Source organism: Gymnoscopelus microlampas (genome assembly GCF_963454915.1).
Source record: "Gymnoscopelus microlampas genome assembly, chromosome: 5".
Lineage (NCBI taxonomy): Eukaryota > Metazoa > Chordata > Actinopteri > Myctophiformes > Myctophidae > Gymnoscopelus > Gymnoscopelus microlampas.
In genome coordinates, this window is record NC_139942.1 from 8664254 (window position 1) to 8688377 (window position 24124).

General features: G+C 40.2%; 1 protein-coding gene across 2 annotated transcripts; it reads right to left on the reverse strand.

Moving 5' to 3' along the window:
- Positions 1-2478: 2478 nt before the first annotated feature.
- Positions 2479-22820, reverse strand: LOC311044720 (LITAF domain-containing protein-like). Of its 2 annotated transcripts, none has more exons than XM_084056473.1 (5): positions 22715-22820; positions 4846-4952; positions 4197-4244; positions 3227-3383; positions 2479-3042 (listed from the first exon to the last, which is right to left on the reverse strand). In XM_084056473.1, the coding sequence occupies exons 2-5, from the start codon at positions 4937-4939 to the stop codon at positions 2937-2939; spliced, it is 405 nt and encodes a 134-aa protein (XP_083912599.1). In that variant the 5' UTR covers positions 4940-4952; positions 22715-22820; the 3' UTR covers positions 2479-2936. The 2 variants fall into 2 exon arrangements, with proteins under 2 accessions (XP_083912599.1, XP_083912598.1); XM_084056472.1 differs by lacking the exon at positions 22715-22820 and adding an exon at positions 5091-5178.
- Positions 22821-24124: the final 1304 nt, after the last annotated feature.

Here is a 24124-nt window from a genome sequence, read left to right on the forward strand (position 1 = left end):
TAGATGGTCATGAAAAACGATCAAGAAATAATTCTCACAATCTTTCGTCAAAAGGTGGCGCTATAGCACTCAATTGAAAATGCCAACTTTGAACAGGTACAACTCATGCCCTGTTTGACCTACAGCAATAAAACTTTGATACACACATGCGTCTACAAATGATGAACAACTTTCACACTCTGACTTTTGAACTCTGACCTTTAGATCTCCCACCATTTTGAATGATATGAAAAACAGTTAAAACCTATGGAATCCTGGGATTTTTGAGCAATTTGCACGAAACTTTTTACATATGAACTTTGGACCTATGCCGACATAAAATAGGGAGCAGATTTTTTTCTAAGTGAAAAAATTAAGTTTTAATGAGCCAATGAATATTGCAGTTTTATGACAATTATTCATCTGCCCCTAACATGCAGACTCGCATTTCTTTGAAAAATTGCAATAATGTAGAGGGTCATTCCAAATATCACTGAAACCAATCTTACTCTAATTGGTCAAACGGGGGCGCTATAGCAATTTTTTGAAAATGCAAACTTTAAACAGGCAAAAGTCATGCCTCGTTTGGCCGACCGACACATCTATCACGTTGACCAGTAAGCTCCGCCCTTAGATTGTCCGCAATTTTGAGCAGTTTGAAAAACACTTAAACCCAGGATTTTTCAGCTATTTGCGTGAAACTGTATCATCTGTGTGATCTCTTTTTTTCACAGTTTCTGTCTGTTGGTCCAATGGCTTCTCCCTTAAACGAATACCTCACAACACCAAGGTTGCCAGTTCAAGCCTCGCTTGATGCAGGCTTCATTAAAGTTGCATTGCACACAACATGACTGTATCAGTGAATACATGTGCAATTGTTAAATATAACATGAAATGCTTAACAATATTTGTTTGTCAATGTTCTGACATAATTATGTTCTTGTAAAAAGTGAGCAACAGCAACAGTCCACCTGGCCTATTCCCATAGTTTGGATCTACCCACCTAACCTGCTGTCATTCCCTCTCAATCCATAATCACACCTGCCCTCACTATCTCCTCATTAGTCTCTCTCTCTCTCTCTCTCTCTCTCTCTCTCTCTCTCTCTCTCTCTCTCTCTCTCTCTCTCTCTCTCTCTCTCTCTCTCTCTCTCTCTCTCTCTCTCTCTCTCTCTCTCTCTCTCTCTCTCTCTCTCTCTCTCTCTCTCTCTCTCTCTCTCTCTCTCTCTCCAGTTCAAACCTCACTTAATGCAGACTTTCATTCAAATTGCACATGATTGTGTCAATGAATGCATACGCAATTGTTAAAGATAACCTGAAATGCTTACAATGTATGGTGGACTTCATTCTGAAAATAGCCAATCTACAATCTCACAACTTTTCAGATAGCCACGTTTTGTGAGCTTGTAGATCGACTACTTTCACTAGTTTCTGTTCCGAGGTGACGTACAATTTCTCTATCGGTAGATGGTTAGGGAACCATTGATCTAGAGTAGTTGGCCTGGTCCGTCAGGGACGGAATGAGTTATAAATATCAACAGACACTACCAGGGCTATCATATCTCTAGCTCAATGAGAAGAAAGTCCCCGATCGATCCCCGACCCCGACGCTGTGTTGAGGTGATTAGGATTCGTAGGCTTACACATAGTATTTCTTGAGGTTAGGGGAAGGCATAGTTTTACTGAGGTTAGGGTTATGGGTTTAAAATGCTCATTTGTTAATTGCATGGTCTTCTTTCTCTCCAGTTCAGTCTTCTATGTTTCTATGGCTTATTGTGCATAATTACTTATCATTGCTTCTTTCTTTCTTCTCTCTGCAATCCCTGGCCCCGTATTATCGCTGCTTGCAGCTATATTAAATTGAATTGTTTTGTCTGCTTGGCAACTTTCTGTCCAGTTACATGATTGGTCACTGGCTGAGTGATTCACTCAGTAGCCGAGTGATTCACTCAGTAGCTGAGTCAGTGACTTATCACCATTGACAATTACATGTGCCAATAATCAGTGTGTAAGTCAATGTATAGCCAATCAAGCCAGCTTTTCCCAACTGAGGTCTGGTTAAGATGCCTCCCTTAAAAAAAAGCTTAACCTTTTATCTTTTTAATCTAGCACTTTTATTGTTGTGTTTTATTGTTTTATTTATTGTTTTTGTTCTTAATAAAGTTGGTTCCTTCCTTTTCTTTATGTAAAGCGACGTTGGGTACTCAGAAAAGCACTATATAAATCCGAGCTATTATTATTATTATATATCACATGATAAGGAATGTATCTTGGCCATTAACCATTCAATGCTTTATAAAACAACAGTAGCATTTTGAAATCAATTATTTGACAGACAGGGAGCCAGTGTAAAGTTCTACGAAATACATACTTTATTGGTATTAGTAAGGACTCAAGCAGCGATGTTCTGAATCAACTGCAGTCTTGATCCATGTTTTAGTAAATACAATGTAAAGACACAGTTACAGTAGTCAGGTCTACTGAAGATGAATGCATGGCCAATTCTTCTAAATCTTGCTGATCACAGGTTTACAGAAGTAAAGAAGTGGGTGAAATTCATTTTCCATCGTATCGTTATTTCCATAGAAGAATGAAACGGTAGAAGAAGAAGGGGGGGGGGGGGGTTAAGGAGATGAAATAAGAAAAAACTAAACAAATGATCTACATATTTACACATAGTACCTGAGATAAGATATAGAGGTGCGTGATTATAGACCTGCTAGTTTCACTATTTTTGAAACTTTTTGGGAACAAAATATAATTTCTTGTATGATAAGTTTGTCTGATATCATATTGAGAACATACATGCAGACAATGGATAAAAGCAAGTTATCATTTTGTGAACATTTGTGATCTTTGGCACACCTCCAAGGGGGGCCCAGCCCCCAAATTGGCCTTTGGGAACCACTGGGGTATGTTAAACAACAAGGATCGTTTTTCAGCCGGGCTTCTCTCCTGCTTCACATTCGTTTATAGACATATATAATGTTGTTGCATTCAGGACAGCTATGTTCCACATCCTTGCAAGGGTCAACAAAGAATGGAATTAAAAAGCAAGGCCAGCATCTAAAATAAACGAAAAGAGCATTGTTTGTTTTGGTTTAAGAAAGGCAGAAGACAAGGTTAGATAGCCCAAAAAAAGGTAATAGACTAAGCAATATGCGTGTGCATGTGCATGTGCATGTGCATGTGCATGTGCAGGTGCAGGTGCGTATGTGCCTTTGTGTGTTTGTGAGGGGACTAGACTCACCCAACGATTGCAAGTCCGCCACAGATCAACCAGGTGAGCAGACCAATTCTGTGGGAGGTCCTGGTGATGACACTGGCCTGGCAGTGGGGACACTTCATCTGTCCGGGAACATCATGCAGCTGTGGCTGTGTCACCACCACCTGTGTAACTACAGGGGCTGTAGGGACAATGACACTTTAGTTACTACTCTACCATCAGTGGTGAGCAGTAACAAAGCACATTTACTTGTTCTTAAGTAGAAAAAAAAAGAAGGAGTATCTGTGCTTTACTTGAGTATTTGTATTTTTGGATACTTAAAGACTTTCACTCCACAACATTTCAAAGACAAATACTTTTGATTCCACTACATTTCTAGGGAGTGTAATTATGAATGAACCACTTAAGCCCTATTTCTAATATAGTGAAAATAGTCGATCTACAACCTCACAACGCATCGCGATGTGATGCGTTGTGAGCTTGTACATTAGCTATTTTATTTATATTTCTTTTATACAACTGGAAAATATTTTAATTGGGGGGGATTTCGACATTTCTATACAGCAAATGAATTACATTAAACAGAAAATATACTTTGTAATTTGTACTTTTGAATAAGCATTTTTTAAAGCATGTACTGTACTTTTGAATATGTAAGTATTTTTTAAAGCAAGTACAAATTTGACAGAGCAACTTTCACATGTAGTTGAGTAATATTTGACCAGTCTATACTTTGACTCAAGGGTTGAATACTTTGTCCACCACTGTCTACCGTATATCACTCACATGCAGAGAGAATAGAATACAAAGATAGATTCAAAGGAGAGATGGGGAGAAAGTGAAGTGAATGAGGCCATCTTGTTTTTCCTGCTAAGCTTGTGGTTTGGGCGGAGACAGGTGAAACTGGGATTGTGTGGCTGTTCATACATTTGACTGAATTTCAACAGTGGAGTGGGTGGTGGGGGGTGTTGAGGGGTAGGGTTTATATGCTCACCAGGTTGTACAGGATATTGTGTTGCCCCATAAGGTCCAGGATGTGGAACTGAGGAGAAAACAATTTTACCAAGAAATATATGTTATTAATAATATTATTATTAATTACCCATATAATTATTCAAGGACATGAAGAATATAGTAAAGCCACAATATGTGATGTTGTACATCGATAGCTCAATAGGTTACCAGTAATTCTTTGAATGAATAAGGTAGGTTTTAATGCAAGGTGCGTTTTGTTTTTAAAGTGAAAGCCCACCTGAAAGCCACTCAAATAGTACAGAGATAAAGTAGAGATGCAGTTGTGCGCCTCCGCTAACCAGTTGCAGTTTGTCTGTCCAGACTCAAAATAGTATGTGTATAGTGAAGACTTTGAAATAATTTAATGAATGCTGTTTGTGAGGTCACAGTGACTTTGATCTTTGACCTTTGACCACATGCTTCTATTCAGTTAATCCTTGAGTCCCAGTGGACATTTGTGCCTAATGTCATTAAATTCCCATAAGGCATTCCTGAGATATTGCGTTCATGGCATTGGGACGGACGAACAACCCGAAAACATAATACTTCCGGCTGTGGCTTTCCACCGTCGTAGACATAAAAGAGAAAAGAAAAGAAAAGGGCTCTCATGCAGGTCTGTGGTCTGTCACCTGTTGGGTACATCGGCTGGGGAGGATAGACAGCTTCACTGATGTTCAGAGGGGGTCCAGGGTAGGGAGGTGCCACGATATCACCCTTTTCCATTCTGCAGGTCAGTCTGAGGATGGAGGACAGAGAGAAGATAAAGACTACAAACAGTGAGAGAGATAAAGAGTACAGCCAAAATGCCAGTTCCCTTCCAAAGGTCATAATAATGGCTATTCATCCTTAACAGCCATGTGAGACTTATACTCACAACAAGCCATGATAAGAGATCATCTTTATTGTCCAAAATGTGGAAATCTTCCTTTGGCTTCACGGGTTGGTTAAAACACATCACAATAAGTCACAATAAATAAAAGTAAAACACAACATGCACATTACAGGTGTAATATATTTCCATATAACATACATAGATGTAAGCACTTCACAAGTAAGCTGCAGACAGAGAGGAGCCTGGTGGGGGTGACAATTAACATGGCTATTGTTCTAGTTGATAGACATAGCGGCTATGCATTTGGGATCAAGGCTGGCTCCTCTCTTTTCCTGGCCCTTTACAGTTGCAAATGTGGAGGGCCAGGGGAAGTGGGGGTTCACCTTTTGAGGGCTGACACACCAACACGTACCTCCTCTTAGATCTCAAAGGTGACCACTGCTATAAAGGACTGACTGAAATGTAACTAACTTAGTGTGTCTCAGGCCGGAGGGCCGCCTGTGTGGACCTCAGGGTCTCCACAGAAAGCTGTTTGTACTATGCTGTACTATGAAATAAACTGGAAGAAGTAACCTCACTGCTGGAGTGATGTCTCATCCATTCTTCACCATCCATTCACATCTCTGGAACATCAAACTAACTTTACAATATGGCGTTGTTGGCAATTAGTATAGTGCAGTAAACCTGTAAATCGGTGGCTTTAAATATACCACACAGGCAACATTAACGGGCAGTGTTGTTGTCACGAATTTAGCAAACATATTGCATTTGGTTTGAAAACCTTGTAAATGTTCAAACTGCTAATAAAGTATTCAATCAGTGGGATGGTAAGTTAACTGACTAGTACTGTATGTTCAAATCAAGTTAATCAAGTCAAGCTAAAAAACAGCAAAAAAGTTGAAATGGTCTGGTGTGCTGGTACGAGGAAATGAAACACAGCACTGTATTCTATGTGTGTGTACTAAGGCTGAACGATTAATCGTTTTCAAACCGAAATCGCAATTTGAAACCATGCGATTAGCTAATCGCAAAGGCCGCGATTTTTTAATTTTTAATTTTATCATAATAATAATTGCAATATTAGTGGCTGCCTCTCTCTACAGGGAGCGAGAGGGCAGCGTTTTGTAAGAGAAATAAGCAACCCTGTCTATGAAAACAAGCCCAAAAGAAGTGATTATGAACTGTATCTTTGTCACTTATGTACAGTGGTGGAAAAAGTACTCAAATGTTGTACTTAAGTAAAATTATCAATACTGCAATGTAGAAGTACTCTGTTACAAGTAAAAGTCCCAAATTAAAAATTGACTTGAATAAAAGTACAAAAGTATTGGTATCAAAATGTACTTAAAGTGCCAAAATTAAAAGTACTGTTGTTTGAAAATAGCAGATCTACAAGCTCACAACGCGTCGCATCGCGGCACGTTGTGAGCTTGCAGATCGGGTATTTTCAAATAACCTAGGTATAAAATAGGGCTAAAGTGGTTAATGTAGGTTTTTTATAATATTATAATTTATATCTGCAAAGTAACTAGTCACTAAAGTTTTCAAATAATTGTAGTGGAGTAAAAGTACAATATTTGCCTCTGAGATGTAGTGGAGTAGAAGTTGAAGTATTGGAAATTAGAAATACTCAAGTAAAGTACAAATACCTCAAAATTGTACTTAAGTACAGTACTTAAGTAAATGTACTTAGTTACTTTCCACCACTGCGTTATGTATTCTGAGTTTTTCACTTCCAAGGAGTAGTGGTAATACAATGTACAGTAGGAGAGGACTTTGCCTTGTGTCACAAAAAAGTGTTACATTTTAGTTGAATGTTAATCTACATAAGCTAAATACTGGATATCAGTAAATATGCTTCTGGAGCCATAAGTGAAAGACCTACTTATTTCACTGCTGTGAATTGTTTACAGAAAAAGCTTCTCTTCTTAATCCGTGTACGTAGCGTTCAGTTGATTTTCAAAATAAAATCCCAAAATCAAAAATCGGAAATTGTCCGTTCAGTTTATATCCGTTCTTAAGTCCCAAAATCGACAATAAGAAATTGGCTTCATCTCATGAATGGAAAACGGAAATTGACCCGTTTTTTAACTTTATTTTTTTGTTAAACACAATTTTTGCCAAGATATCAAGTATTACTTTATAAGCCCGTATCTTGCGTTCAGTCTATTATTCAATGTGAAATCCAGAATCAAAAATCGAAAATTGGCTTTTCTAGCCTTTCATCTACATGAATTGAAAACGGAAAATTACCTGTTTTTTAATTATCGATCATTCATATGCATTATTATACAAAGTTACGGATAGGGAGGGGGCGGAGCCGAGTCTCCACCCCCTCGCTACGCGCCATCTTGGTGAGGTCGTAACGTCACGCTTTGATATCGCCGCAAAGCAATCTTCCAATCACTCTGCTGCTCCGTCCAGCTCCATTCATATTATCTCGGTGTTCAGACCCACGCTCACTGGTAAGTTGATGAAATTACTTTATTTATTTTTTGCAACACTGGCCAGGCAAGGCAGAGGGACGACAGCTGCAGCGTTATAAAGAGAAACAATAGTTTTATTTTATGTAAATCGGCTTTAGTGCTTATCTTAAGAAATATAGCCCATAGAGGAGAATAGTAGACCAGGGGTCTTCAATGTTTTCCAGGCCAAGGACCTCTTAAGAGATGAAGCAGGGACCCCCTCACTGCATATTGTATAAAATTGTGTTGCACGTTAAACATCTTCATATATTTCATAGACAGCTTCATAGACTTGTTTGACAGCACTAATGTGTTGGATTCATGTTAAGTTGTGCATTGTGAGCTTGTAGATCTGCTATTTTCTGCTAATGTTCCCCTCAGAATAGGGATGCTAGGGTTGAAGTGGTTAATGTAACGCAAAGATTTGGGCCCCTCTGTAGTAACACTGAGGATCCCCTAGGGATCCCGGACCCCCTCTTGAAGACCCCTGGTCATGGCCTGTTCCCCAACTGCAACTGCTTCTCAATAGTCTAAGACTATTGAGAATGTTTTTTGTAACCAGTGATGGTTACAAAAATACTCGTTTTCAGTTTGCTTTGTTTTGTTACATATACCTAGTCTAGCAGCCAGGATGATTATGCTCAACCTGTAATGTACATTTTTGTGAGTAGTGAGAACATTTAATCAATTATGAAGACAGAGAAGTTTGGTTCATGTGTGCACTACTGCAGTTCTTACTATTGACAGTAATGTGTTTAGTATGATAATTGTAAAGAAAATAAAGCTGTATTATGTTATTAGTGAGGTAGAGGCGCTTCATTGTGACCAGCACTCAACAATACACACCTGAAAGGCAGATTTTTGTGAGGGGCTTGTATATGTGAGCTTACAGTAGGTTTGCATTATTATTTGATTTTCTGTACAATGATACTGTGTTTATTTTACATTATCGAACCTTTCTTTGTTTTCCAGTACGATCGAGGACTCAAACTCTGGCTGCCTGCCTCTCCAAGACCCCATCTACTGCTGAGAGGAAGGAGTTTGTGCTGGAGTTTTACTAAGACTGGTTGAGGCAGATATTCCCCTTGAGAAAGCTCCCACACTGGCTGCAAAGCAGGGAGGATCCCTTCCAGCTCTGTCCCACTTCCGCTCAGACTACCTGCTAGAGCTGTTACCTCAGTATGTGGAGGATATCAAGAGTGCGGTGGAGTGAAAGGCCATCTATGTTTTATTAGATGAGACAACAGATGCCTGTGGTCGCTGTGTCCTCGGAATTCTTCTGCAACCCGTTGGCGAGCCATCTCTGACATCAGATATTGTGTTCCTTGAGAGAGTCAACTTCAACACTGTGTCACAGGCAGTCATCTCTTGCCTCAACAGCTACAACATCAACCTCAGTGACGTGTGGGCTTTTGTCACAGACTCAGCAAGCTACATGAAGAAAGCCTTCAACATCATTCTTCATGGCCTGTTCCCCAACTCCAGACACATCACATGTCTGGCACATCTCCTCAACAGGAGACATCCAACCCTTCTGCTGCCACTATCCATGGTCAACTTGACAACCTCTACATGTTTGAATACGGCTGCAGTGCAGGGGCTGAAGACTGGCATCCTGGGACCAAAGAGCAGCTGGGGGAGCTGGATGAGAATGAGCATGATGCCTACTCTCAGCTCTTCCAGAAGACCATGGCTAACTGCTCTGCAAAGCTGCAGGCTGTGATGGAGAGACACCCCAGCATGGATCTCTTCAAAGCCCTCCCAGTGTTTTACCAAGCAATTGGCTGGTCTAAGAAAGAACATTCAGGACTATGTCCAGGTGGCCCCTGCCCTTACCCTTGTGTCAGCTGAGGAATGACATCGTTACGTCCACATGGACTAGAGTGATGCTGAGTATGTCAGTCCTGTGGAGTGGTGGGCTGCCAGGGAGGACAGAATGCCCACTCTTGCCCCACTAGCATCATTGTACCTCCATCACCCCGCTACCTCAGTGGATGTTGAGTCTTTTCTCACATTACACTATGCTGCTTACACAGTACCGACGGAGCCTGACTGAACACAACATTACAATGATGCTTATTGCCAAATTCAACTGTCGGCAGAATAACCCCCACTGACTGACTGAAAGCCAGAGGCTGGCTATCTGGCTGGCTGGCTGACTGACTGCCTGACTGAAAGCCACAGACTGACTGACTGACTGACTGACTCAGAATGCCTGGCTGAAAGCCTCAGGCTGACTGACTGACTGACTGACTGACTGACTGACTGACTCACTCACGCTTTAATGGTTGTTAAATGTTGCCTTGTCTTGTATAGAATGTTAAAGTTGTTCTTTTCAAATGCATAGACTTGCAGAAAAAAACAATCATCTGTTTTTCAATGATTATTTAATGTTCCGGAAGTGCTTTGTATCCTCTCTTGAACAAGCACTATATCTGTTGTATGTATTTGTTCCAAATGTATTTATTGAACAAATTAATTAATGTATGTTTAACGATTATGTAAAATGTTCTTTTTTCCCCTCCTTTTAATTAAAAAAAAGAAAATCCAGCATCCATATTCTGGGGATAACATTAGCCAAAAATAGCAGATCTACAAGCTCACAACGTGTCACAATGCGGCGCGATGTGAGCTTGTAGATCGGCTATTTTTATGAGAGAGAATTCGTGTAAAGGAAAGTACAGTTGCATGGTCTATTTGTCTTAGAATAGAGAGTGTAAGTAGTTAAAGTAAACTGTTCCTTTCCAATGTACAGACTTGCATACATACAGAAAAAACAAACATCTGTGGTTTAATTATAAATTCTTTTTATTTAAATTGTTCTAAAAAAATATCAGTTCTCGCATTTGCACTATACTTATTTATGTATTTATTACATTATTTAGAGAATGAATTTATGTATGTTCATGTTGGACCCATTGGTAAATTATTGTTTTCTTAGATTAATGTTTAATCTACCTGTTCCCAATGCATTTCAGTGGCAAATTTACATTTTATTGCACATTTGTTATTTGAATTGAATATGTACTAAAGAATGTTCATGAAGGAGTGAATTAGTATTGAATAAAAAATGACAAAATCAAAGGTTTGACTAATGGATCTTACTTTGTGGTACTTTAAGATTTATTTAGCATGTTTAGGGTTGTTATTCTTGCTCCAAACACATTGATTATAGTACTGGATAACTGTCTAAAACCTTAAAAAGTCACCCCGCAGAATCCCACAGATTTTCCTCCTGAATCACCACTGAAAAACAGAAAAAAAACTGCAGATTCCGTTTGGGTTTACTGATCAGATCTTCAGGAGTCAGCAGGTGGCGTGTCCACAGCGAACAGTGGCTGAGAGAATGCGATAATGGTGTCATTTTTCAGTACAGTGTAATATATATATGTATAGTTATACATTGAGTACTGTTACGGCCCTATGTGGCCTCATATTGTGTTTTTAACCCTCTGAGTGTTTTCAGTGCCCTACTTGGTAATGGAGGGTGGAGTAGAGATTGGAGGAGTGGCGTGGTGTCTGGAGACACACCTGGGCCTCATTCCTCATCATCATCATAACCTTTATTTCAGCTCGGAGTACAGTTGAGGGGCAGGCCCTCATTTTCAATGTAGCCGAGAAACAGAACACAGTAATCAACAACAGGAATAGACATTCACATACAGCAACATAAGATGCATGAATCAGAATACAGAAATCACTCAAAAAAAACTAAAATACTCAAAGAACTAGAACAGATCTACCAAAATTAAATTAAATAAAGCAGTTACAATCCTGAACAAAATTGTTGGAAGTCATTTCCCTGAAATGACCTAAAGATGGAAGTGATTTGATTTTCAAGGGCCTCTGGAGCTCATTCCAGGCAGATGGAGCACTGACAGAAAATGCTGTCTTGCCTAACTCTGTCTGTGCAAAAAGAACCTTGAGTGTCAGGAGATCAGTTGAGCGGGTCTGGTATGTAATAGGGTTCTGATCCAACATAGAACAAATATAAGGGGGCAGCATTCCTGAGATGGCTTTAGAAATAAATACATACTGTACCAGTGCTTATCACGCCTCTCAGATAGAGAGGATAAGCCTGCGTTCCCATAGAGTGTACAATGATGGGTACCATAGCTGTCACCAGTGACCCATCTTAGGGCAGAATGGTACACAGTGTCGAGGCGCTTTAAAATTGATGGAGTAGCAGTTCTATAGATAATGTCTCCATACTAATTGTTTTCCTACTGGATGCAGGAAAGCAAGATTTATTTCTATAGAGACAAGGTTTTCAATGTGAAATTTAAAACACAATTTCTCATCTAGCCAGATGCCAAGGTAATTGTATTCCGTGGCCCTTTCTATTGTAGCACCACTTGAAGAGGTTATGACTATATTAGTAAGGTTGGTGGTTTTAGCCCTAGTGAACAGCATGAATTTAGTTTTGCTTGCATTTAAAACCAGTCGAAGCTCAACCAGGGCAACCTGAAGAGCATTAAAAGCAAGCTGCAGCTTCCTCAATCAGCCCAGACAGCATAAAAGCCTGGGAGAAGCTCCTCATCAGCCTTTTTACCATCCGTCACCTCCATGTGCTGAACCCTTTCTGTTAGTTAGCTGGTGTTTGCTACTGTAGGTCTATAGGCTGTGTGCCATACCTTTTTCCTGCTTAGTGCGTAAGTAGGTAACTTTATTTACTTAGTGTTTAAAGTATAGACTATTCTTAGATAGGAAACGTAATCATATTCCAAACCTTTTTCCTGAGTATAATAGAGAAGGGAAGCTTGTAGGGATGTGCCGCCATTTATTTTGTTCCCCCTTTTGACCCTGTTTTGTTTAGTTAGGGAGCCTATACTGTAACTTTGTTTTGGTGGAGTTTAGGTTGTTTTCTTTTCAGGTAGGGTTGGGGTATTTTGGCTTTGGCCACCCTGAAGTTTGTTGCTTTCCCTGATCTGCTTAATTATCCATTGTAAACTTAAGGTTGATCCTAATATTAATGTACACTTTTTCGTTACCTGTGTATGTGTTACTCCTTAGCCTCTAGACACCTTATAAGGTCGTAACAAGTACACAGTAGCTAGGCACACATCTGTTTCTGGATCGCTGGAAGAGGAATCGGGTATAGGAAGGGTACAGGATATTCACACCAACTGGGTTTAAATGGTTGAGAATGCGATAATCATGATTTATGTGTCATGCCATGAGTATTACAGTATAATAGTACATGATGTATTCTAAATTATATAACGAACAAATAAAGGGTTGGAATTAAAGAGCTAAGATACAGTATTATGAACAGTATAAACTGGTAGAAATGTGTTAATATGTATTGTAGGCCTATACTGTTTGGACTAGTATGGATGGTGCCATAATGAAATATAAATGCCAAGACATACAGTAGGCTAGGACGCCTGAAGGTACAATATTAATAATGTACACATTCTAGACAGCAATATCTATAGTGTTAATGTCTTTGTTTGTACAACATATACCCAGTGGTGGAAAAAGTACTCAAATGTTTTACTTAAGTAAAAGTATCAATACTGCAATGTAGAAATACTCTGTTACAAGTAAAGGTCCGCAATTCAAAAGTATAATATAGCTGCAAGCAGCAATGAGCGGTTTCGAGAATAATGGCAGACTGGCAGACTGTGACAGAGTGGCAGACTGGCAGACTTTGACAGAGTGGCAGACTGGCAGACTGTGACAGAGTGGCAGACTGGCAGACTGGCAGACTGTGACAGACTGTGGCAGACTGGCAGACTGGCAGACAGACAGACTGTGGCAGACTGGCAGACTGGCAGACAGACAGACAGACAGACAGTGACAGAGTGGCAGACTGGCAGACTGGCAGACTGTGACAGACTGGCAGACTGGCAGACTGTGACAGAGTGGCAGACAGACAAACAGACAGACAGACTGTGACAGAGTGGCAGACTGGCAGACTGGCAGACTGGCAGACAGACAGACAGTGACAGAGTGGCAGACTGGCAGACAGACAGACTGTGGCAGACTGGCAGACTGGCAGACAGACAGACAGTGGCAGACTGGCAGACAGACAGACAGACAGACTGTGACAGAGTGGCAGACTGGCAGACAGACAGACAGTGACAGAGTGGCAGACTGGCAGACAGACAGACAGTGACAGAGTGGCAGACTGGCAGACAGACAGACAGACTGTGACAGAGTGACAGAGTGGCAGACTGGCAGACAGACAGACAGACAGACAGTGACAGAGTGGCAGACAGACAGACAGTGACAGAGTGGCAGACTGGCAGACAGACAGACAGTGGCAGAGAGAGAGAGAGAGAGAGAGAGAGAGAGAGAGAGAGAGAGAGAGAGAGAGAGAGAGAGGGAGAGGGAGAGGGAGAGAGAGGCAGTGAGAAAGAGAGGCAGTAAGAGAGAGAGCGAGAGAGAAGAAGTGAACATGCATTAATTAACAAAGTCATGTTTTTTGTTCAGTAAATTATATTTGGACCGGTTAAATTGGGGTTTGAACCAGGGACCTATAGACTTGTGGGTAGACAGTGTAAAGGATAAGGATAATTCCAGGTCCGTTCATGAAAGTCCTTGCGGTCTTGTTTCCAATGAGGGCCTGTGAGCAATTAGGGGTTAAGAGTCTTGCTCAGGGACACATTTCATTTCATCGACACATTTGCTGGCCTGGCCTGGAATCGTACCTGGGGCAACCAGGGCCTCTGGCTCCCTAGGTGGGCTCACTAACCACTCAGCTATGGCCACAGTACAGACTGAGCCATTGGATAGACAGAATTGGATTTCATATGTGGTAAGTTATCATACAGCATGGGTTGCTTATTATATACATACAAGCTCATAACGCGTCACATTGTAGATCGGCTGTATGTGGTTACTGTAGGTGTTGTATTAATAATTACATCTGCAAAGTAACAAGTATCTAAAGCTGTCATCTGCTGTAATTGTAGTAGAGTAGAGTAGTAAAGTAAAAGTACCTAAAAATTGTACTGTGCATGTGGCAGGTGTGATTGGTGATGAGTGAGAGCAGGTGAGAGGGGTGGATCCAATCCATGGGAATAGGGGGAATTCCAAATGATGATCACCTCAACGCATTGTTGGGGACAGGGATCGAACCAGCGACCTATGGATTCACAGGCTGCCTCTCTTCTCATTGAGCTAAAGATATGGCCTCCCTGATGGTGTCTGTTGATATCTATAGGTTTTTCCGTCCTATAGGTTCTTCCGGTGTGAGATTGTAGATCAGCTATTTTCACAAGAAAGTATGTCATACATAAAAAACAACTACTCTCAAAAGCAATTCATTTAACAATTGCATGTTTATTCATTGATACAGTCTTGTTGTGTGCAATGCAATTGAGTTGAGGTCTGCATGAGGTGAGATTTGAACCGGCGATCCTCCGGTATCAAGGCAGATGATTAAGCCATTGGGCCAACAAACCCGAACTGATGAAAAAGGAGTTCACACACATGACACACTTTCACGCAAATTGCTGAGAAATACTGGATTTAAATGTTTTTCAAACTGCTCAAAATTGCAGACAATCTAAGGGCGGAGTTTACTGGTTAACAATTGCACATGCATTCATTGATACAGTCATGTTGTGTGCAATGCAATTGAGTTGAGGTCTGCATGAGGTGAGATTTGAACCGGCGACGCTCTGGTATCAAGGCAGATGATTAAGCCATTGGGCCAACAGACCCGAACTGATGAAAAGGGAGTTCACACACATGACACACTTTCACGCAAATTGCTCAGAAATACTGGATTTAAATGTTTTTCAAACTGCTCAAAATTGCAGACAATCTAAGGGCGGAGTTTACTGGTTAACAATTGCACATGCATTCATTGATACAGTCATGTTGTGTGCAATGCAATTATAATGAATTCTACATGACGTGGGATTCGAACCAGGAACCCTGTGGTTTCAAGGCAGATGATTAAGCCATTGGGCCAACAGACCTGTACTAGTGAAAAGGGAGTTCACACACATGACACACTTTCACGCAAATTGCTCAGAAATCCTTGGTTTAAATGTTTTTCAAACTGCTCAATATATTTCGGAATGGAAACTAGTGGAAAATAGTCGATCTACAAGCTCACAACGCGTTGCTATCTAAAAAGGTGTGAGATTGTAGATCGGCTATTTTCACAAGAAAGTATGTCATACATAAAAAAAAACTACTCTCAAAAGCATTTCGTGTTATTGTCTAAACATTGCACTTGTCTGAATTAACAGGGTCATGTTTTGTACAATGCAATTTAAATGTGAACTGTAATAAGTGGGATTCGAACCAGAGACCTTCGGCACATGAGACTCACACTCTACTGGTAGAGCTATCCAATACACAGCCTTAAACAGTGAAAAGGGAGAATCCAACAAAACAAAACAAAAGCGCGAATGAAGTACGTCATACATTGAAAATAACTACTTTCAAGTATGCATTTCTCGTCATCTTTAACAATTGCACATGTATTCATTGATATAGTCATGTTGTGTGCAATGCAATTATAATTAAGTCTACCTGAGGTGGGATTCGAACCGGCTACCCTATGGTTTCAAGGCAGATGATTAAGCGATCAAGCTATTGAACCAACACACCTGAACCTGTGAAAAAGGGCCTCAAACATGTATTTGACACAGTTTCATGCAAATTGCTCAGAAATCCTGGATTTAAATGTTTTTCAAACTGCTCAAAATTGCAGACAATCTAAGGGCAGAGCTTACTGGTCAAAGTGATACATGTGTTCCTCATGAGTCAAGGCACATGTGTAAGCAGGTTTAACGGCTGTCGGCCAAACGAGGCATGACTTTTGCCTGTTTAAAGTTTGCATTTTCAAAAAATTGCTATAGCGCCCCCCTTTGACCAATTGGAGTAAGATTGGTTTCAGTGATACTTGGAAGGACCCTCTACAATATTGCAAAGTGTCAAACAAATGTGAGTCTGCATGTATGTGTTAGGGGCAGATGAATAATTAAAAAAAAGCTGCAATTTTCATTGGCTTATAAAAGCTTAACGTTTTCACTTATGGAAAATCCGCTAAGTTACGTTTGTCGGCATTGGTCCAAAGTTCATGTGTATACAGTTTCGTACAGATTGCTCATAAATCCCAGGAGGAGTAGGCTTTTTACTGCTTTTTACTGCTTTTCATAGAAATCGAAATGGTGGGAGATCTAAAGGTCAGAGGTCAAAAGTCAAACAGTGAAAGTTGTTAGGCATGAGGAGACGCATGTGTGTATCGAAGTTTCATGGCTGTAGGTCGAACAGGGCATGAGCTGTACCTGTTCAAAGTTGGCATTTTCAATTGAGTGCTACAGCGCCACCCTTTGGCCAATGGTTGTGAGTTTCGGGTTTTCGCCGTTTGGCATAGCCCTCTACCATATTGCCGAATTTCATAAGAAGTGACCAGGCGGTTAGGCCAGAACTGGCAAAAACGGCGGAAGAATAATAATAATAATGAAAGCCAAGGAATGTAATAGGGTTCGAAGCCTTACAGGCTCTCGAAACCTAAAAAGTATTGGCATCAAAATGTACTTAAAATACCAAAAGTAAAAGTACTGGAATGTCCCATTTCAAGTTTTCAAATGTATAAACATCTTTTGAAAATAGCAGATCTACAAGCTCACAATGTGTCACATCGGAAGCATTGTAAGCTTGTAGATCGGCTATTTTCAAATGGCCAAAATGTATATAGGGCTGAAGTGGTTAATGTATGTTCAGTAATAATAATCAAAATCTACAAAGTACTAGTAACTAAAGTTTTCAAATAATTGTAGTGGAGTAAAAGTACACTATTTACCTCTGAGATGTAGTGGAGTAGAAGTAAAAGTATTGGAAATTGGAAATACTCAAGTAAAGTACAAATACCTCAAAAGTGCACTTAATTACAGTACTTGAGTACATGTACTTAGTTACTTCCCATCAATTCAAGTCTCCATGGGGTGACTAATCCATAGAAAAGGTCATTTTGGGGGTGAAATATCCCAAACACACAAAGTGAATGTTACAGATTAACAGCTGTAGGTATATGTACACACTGTATACCTCCGACTGTACAATACATAACATTTACAGTACACCAGTTTAGTGTTCATACTGTTCTGTATATGTCACATTCATACCTACGCTTACAGTTCATTCTATTTATATATTATACCAGGGGTCTTCAAGGTGTTTCAGACGAAGGACCCCATAGCTGAGAGATGATCAGAGATCCCCACTACATATTGTATACAATTGTGTGGCAGATTCAAACTTTTCATAGATTTCATAGTTAGCTTCATAGGTTTGACAGCACTATATTGGATCCATGTTCATTTGTATTTTCAGACATTTAATCACTTAAACCATAAACTTGACCTTTCACTTGGTCTGCCCCCCCCCCCCATCTACACCAAACCTCATTGCCTATAAATAGCAGATCTACAAGCTTGTAGATCGGCTATTTTCCCTAAAGTTCCCTCCAGAATACACAAAGATTAGGCGGCCCCCTGTAACTCTGAGGATCCCTAGGGGTCCCTGACCCCCTGTTGAAGAGCCCTGTATTATACATACACTAATTGTTCTCAACGTGGGGTTCAGGGACCCCCCAGGGGTCCTTAATATATACGTAGCATCAACATCTGTTTTAAGCACCTCCCTGTACATTGGCTATTTGAAATATAACCAAACTCCATGCTCCTCGTCTGAGTCGTCTCAATGTGATGTGTTGTGAGCTTGTAGATCGGCTATTTTCAGAAGAATTTGAATGTTTTTGAAACATTTTACAACACAAACATAGTATGGGGGTCCCTGGGACAAAATATTTTCAGATGGGGCTAATACATATTAATTTGGGGGTCCTTGACATGGAAAAGTATGAGAACCATTGCATTGATTATAGTGATAACACATGATTCTCTTGTTCTCAGCCACTTTCTCAGTAAGAAGAATCTCCTGCAGTTTCTTCCTCCTTGGACATGACACACTGTAACTCAGCTGTAGATGCGAAACTGCATTTTGTTGTCTCAGTAGTGCTTGTACTCTGTGCAGTGACAATAAAGTTGAAACTAAATCTAATCTAAACATCACTCATAAAAACAACTGCTTAATTTAAGCCAAGTAGGACATTTATCAATAGTAGGCTACAGATTACAGAATATGCAAGGCAAATAATGGCATTCAATAAAACATTTTATTCACAATTTAAGTGCAAGCTCTTGAAGTCATCTCTTTTAAGAGCTTGAATCCTCTTCACGAGGCTACTACTGCACAAAGATTAGTACATTTTTCGTTTTGGTGAAGCACATTAAAATAGTAGATATGTAGAGATATACAGTATGTATGTATAGAGAGTTCACAATATAGTAGTATAATATAGCATATAGTAAAGTATAATATTAGTTTAGATTAATATAGCTGTTTTTCCCCCTTTTGTAAAGGCTAGTGTGACTAATCATGCCATGACAGATCCTACACTATCTGCAATGTTGAATCCTCTGCCAACCAGTACAGTACACAGTCTCCAGGAAAATCTGATGGACGCTGGTGGTGACGCTGATCAAACTGCTGGGCTTTTGAGCAGTAGGCACGGCTCTGTTGGTGGCCAGCGTCATGCTGCCTTGCCTGGAGTGACTCTTCTTGTAGCGAGGGTCCTGCTGCTACACGCTGTGTTGGGAGCTGCCTGGAGTGCAGATGGTCTTAATTAGACTCCTTGGAGGTGTTTCAGGTTATTACTTGCAGATGGGTCAAAAACACCTGAGAATAAAATAAACAGGGAATATTACTGTGATAGTACAGACCGGTAGGATATCATTTAACTTTTAGATCATTTTCTTCTGCTTAAATAAGAGAACACTGCATGCTTCAATCAAATAATACATAAAGCATTGTCATTATCTAGTTAAAATGCTGTGGTTTCACTGACCCTGGTTCTAATGAATTAGAACAATATGCTCAATTTAAAATACACAACTCACGTTACCACGCTTTGACTCAGTCGCTGAAGTGGGCCACAAGCACCTAGAGTAAGGTTCTACTGTGTCTTTCCTCTGGACTCTTGCAGCGCAGCACCTACACGGGACCAGACCTCACACAGTCCAGACTTGCAGTCACAGTGTGCGTCAAGCACCGCCCCAGTGTGCTGTGCTCTGGGGCCATGATCCAGGGAGAGGTTGGCTTCTCCCTCGGTTGCTGAGTGCAGCACCTGAGAATAGAGTAAACAGTGATATTACTGTGATAGAACAGACCGCTAGGGTATTATTGTCTTCAGCTTACATAGGTGCAACAAAAAAATCAAATAATATCTAAAGCAGAGGTCTTCAACAGGGGGTCCGGGACCCCTAGGGGGTCCTCAGAGTTACTACAGGGGGTCCGCCAAATCTTTGTGTGATTTTTACATAAACCACTTCAACCAAGTATCCCTATTCTGAAAGGAACTTTAGCCAAAGGCGTTGTGCGTTTGTAGATCTGCTATCTTCGGCAAAGTGGTTTAGTATAGCGGGGAAAAAGAGCAGGCTAAGTACAGAGTGAAAGGTCAGGTATAAGTGTTGTTTAAGTGCATGATTAAATGTTTGGAAATACACATTAACATGAATCCAACATGATAGTGCTGTGGAACAAGTCTATGAAGCTGCCAATGAAATCTATGAAAAAAGAAATATTCTATACAATATAATGGGGGTCCCTGCTTTATCTCGCTCTCAGCCAAGGGGTCCTTGGCCTGAAAACGTTGAAGACCCCTGATCGTAATTGTAATTATATCTAGTTAGAATGCTGTGGTGTTACCGACCCTGGTTGTGGTACATTTTGACCCAGTCTTGTAAGACCCTGCTTGTAAGACCAGCCACTGACTGTATGAAAAGTGCTGGGTAACCAGGCTAGTACTTTTTACTTGTGTTTTTCCCCCTATGAAACTCTCAAAGAACAAAGCTTGACTATCTGCATGCCAGCCACAATGGACAGACTCGACTTTCATGAATTATTTTGGGTCATTAATAAGGCCCATATTTGGGCTTTGTTTACGTCTGACTTCTTTTGGGCACACAGTAGCTTAGTCCAGCGTTAGAGTTCTCTCTAAGTTAGAGAGAACTCACTAACGCCAGGGCTAAAAAAGCTTAGCCTTGGATCAAGACTATATATTAGTTGTATTTGATCAAGTCTGACTCAGATAAAATAAATCTACGATAGTCTTGATCCAAGGCTAACAGTAGCCACGCTAACACACAGACTTGCACAGCACTTCTACAGTTCACCAACATTACCTGTCAAACGATAAAACAAAATAATAAAAACAAACTTACTTACCCTTGCACAAATAAGATTGAGCCTCAAGGCTGTTGTAGGCCATCAACTGGTCCATAGTGTAGTAGGCACTGCGTGTAAACACTAAATAATAATCATACAATATCCGGATAATGTATGGCCCGGCGGATAAAGATCCTTATTGACACTAAACTCACTCGTAACAAGCTTATACGGATCGATACCGATAAATGTAATCTTCTCCTCGTATTGTTTCCTCTTAATCTGCGTAAAATGTTCTAGCAGTGACTAGCTAAAGTAGCTGCTATGTGTTTGTTTACAGTGTTACACTTAGCCGGAGCTAACACGGTGCTGCTGGACCGAACCGGACCGAACCGGACCTCACCAAGATGGCGCGTAGGGAGGGGGTGGAGTCTCGGCTCCGCCCCCTCCCTATCCGTAACTTTGTATAATAATGCATATGAATGATCGATAATTAAAAAACAGGTAATTTTCCGTTTTCCATTCATGTAGATGAAAGGCTAAAATTGAAAATCAAGCCAATTTTCGATTTTTGATTTTTGATTTCACATTGAATAATAGACTGAACGCAAGATACGGGCTTGTAAAGTAATACTTGATATCTTGGCAAAAATTGTGTTTAACAAAAAAATTAAATTAAAAAACGGGTCAATTTCCGTTTTCCATTCATGAGATGAAGCCAATTTCTTATTTTCGATTTTGGGACTTAAGAACGGATATAAACTGAACGGACAATTTCCGATTTTCGATTTTGGGATTTGAGAACGGATATCAATTGAACGCTACGTACACGGATTCTTCTTGAGCCATAAGTTAATGACTTAACAAGTTCAATGTTGGGTTGTTTACAAAAATAAGCTATTTATTTTCCAGCTAAATGTTTAAATATATACATGGGGGAAAAAAGTACTTGAAAGATAAATGTTGGAAGCAATAAAGCAATTAATATCTTTTAGTTCTCATCCTTGTTTATTAGAATCTAGAACAGTAAATAAATGGTATGTCATTTAGTAATGTTCCATTACTTCAAATTACTTTTTAAACGTACACAGTGAATACTAAACTGAAGCTTGACTTATTTATTTTTTTATATTTTGTTTTTTTTAAGAAAATTAAAAAATCGCAATCAAATCGCAATCGCAAAATCGTTCAGCCCTAGTGTGTACCTTGCAAGGTAGCATTCCACTCTCAAAAGAAGGGCCAGTAATTAAAAGTGAGAGGTTTGCAATAGCACACCGATTGACAGCCTTACTCTAAAAGCTGCATCCTATGCATGCAAACTGTGAGGGAGAAGAATCTGTTCCACCTAGTCCTATGCAAACACACACATTAGCACAAAATCAGTTGTTCTCTTGGCAGAACTTAATTGTTTGCTGAGTTGAGTGGTCAACTCATTCAAGATTGTCAATCTACACGCCTGTTCTTTTTCCTTTAAGTTAATAAAACCGAGAGAGCTTTACACAAACTTTTACATTCATTATGTCCACTCCACTCATATTCACTTGCGGGTGCATATGTATATCAAGTGTACACACACACACACACACACACACACACACACACACACACACACACACACACACACACACACACACACACACACACACACACACACACACACACACACACTCCCACACATACCGATACTGTTACAGGCCCTGTTCTTCATATGACATTTTATTATGAGTCAAAGGTTATTTTATAAGAGGCTACAACAACAAAAACTGTTTAAAACATTTGCAAATGTATTAGTTTATTTTTGTATAATTAGTATTAATTAGTGGTTCACTACCACTACCAGGTGTTAAAGGTGGTGACATTATTTAAATGATATCTTAGATACTTCTATTTCCTCATACTTTTGTATTTTCCTTGCCTTATCGTCCGTTTTCTCAGCCTTGACTGCCCCCATTTAATCCCAACCAACAAAGACTGAAATATAATTAAGATTACACATACACTTACCTTCTGAAGATAGTTTGGGATCCTGTTTGAGAATAACTTTTGCCAACCGACTACCAGTCTGTTGTAGGCTGAAGTAGTCTGAAGTAGTATGTTTCGTGGAGAGTCACCTTAACTGACAGAGAGGTGAAAAGACTTACAGTATTAATATGGAGGAAGCTGCATTGTCAGTCTTCTGATTGGTCCCTGACTGACTAACCAGCAGGCTCTTTCCACCTCTTTCCACCTGGTTCCGCCCTGGTTCTGCCTTATGGCTGTTTATGTGGAATTTGCTAAAACATTAAAAACATAATTTATGCCCAGTCACTATACTGCACCTGAGATGTTCCTTTTTATTGAGACCAAGTCTAAAATAAGAATTGAGTACACTGATGAATATCAATACGAAGCAACTGAAAAACCTGTTATTTCAATGGTAGTGGATGGAGAGAAAGGATTTTTGTCCAACCAAGAAACAGCAACCAATGGGTGCGAAAAGGGGCACAACCATGGACGGGACTTGACAAAGGGTCAATTGAGCATGTAGCTCAATGGGAAGGAGGGTCAAAGTCAAGGCGTGACAAAGCTGAGTGATGCTTGGAAACAAACAGAGCCAACACGTCATCATTGCACATGTTGCATAAATATAAACTCTGGACCTACTGTACAGTATACTCATCATTTACAGGACACATATTTAGTTGAGCAATTTAAACTGCCCAGCTTAAAACAGCATAGCTGCTCATATTAATATGTGCAGAAAGGACATGGTTTCCAGTTTCCAGAAAAAAACAGCTCACTTTAGGATATAGGCTTGAAATTATACTATCACTTGATTTGCCTAAAGAAGGATTATGATATTGACAGGTTGAAATGACTGCTGAGGTGCACTTGAAGGTTTGCAGCAGGCAGAGGCCTTTTGTGGTTTTGCATTCCCTGTATGTGAGCTGCATACAGGAAGGTTTTGGTGTGTGTGTGTGGCTGTTGAAAAAGCCACACCGCTACGCCCTTGGTGGGTATGAGAATTCCACACAAACGGCTGTTACACATATATAAAATTGGCACAGAGTTGCTCCAGGTCGTATATAGGCATAGGAATGAGAGTTGGTTGGGGTCGGATGAGCATCAGTAGTACATTTCTCCAGTCAGAGTAGGACAGGTTGTCTCATGAGGGTTTTAACAAATACAAGTGACATAAAAAGTGTACACTGTAAGGTTAATGGTCAAATTGATTTTCTTATGAGCAGGCCAGTGAGGGAGCCCCTCTGCCCCCTTCCCTTCTTATAACTGACATCTCCAGGCTCATATTGTTGTCTTTAAGTCAGGGACTATAGACCGTGCCAACGACTCGTCACCACGGGGGGTGTGGCATAGTAGCCGCAGACATACTTGAGGGGGGCAATGTTAAGTCAAATGTGTTGTCCATTGTTTATA

Excerpts from the sequence above, each read along its gene's own strand:
- LOC311044720 (XM_084056472.1), bottom strand. The coding sequence starts at position 5,113 with ATGATCTCTTATCATGGCTTGTT. Across the intron at positions 4,953-5,090 it reads ATCTCTTATCATGGCTTGTT|ACTGACCTGCAGAATGGAAA; the intron begins GTGAGTATAAGT and ends CTCCATCCTCAG. Across the intron at positions 3,043-3,226 it reads GGCGGACTTGCAATCGTTGG|ATGCTGGCCTTGCTTTTTAA; the intron begins GTGAGTCTAGTC and ends CGTTTATTTTAG.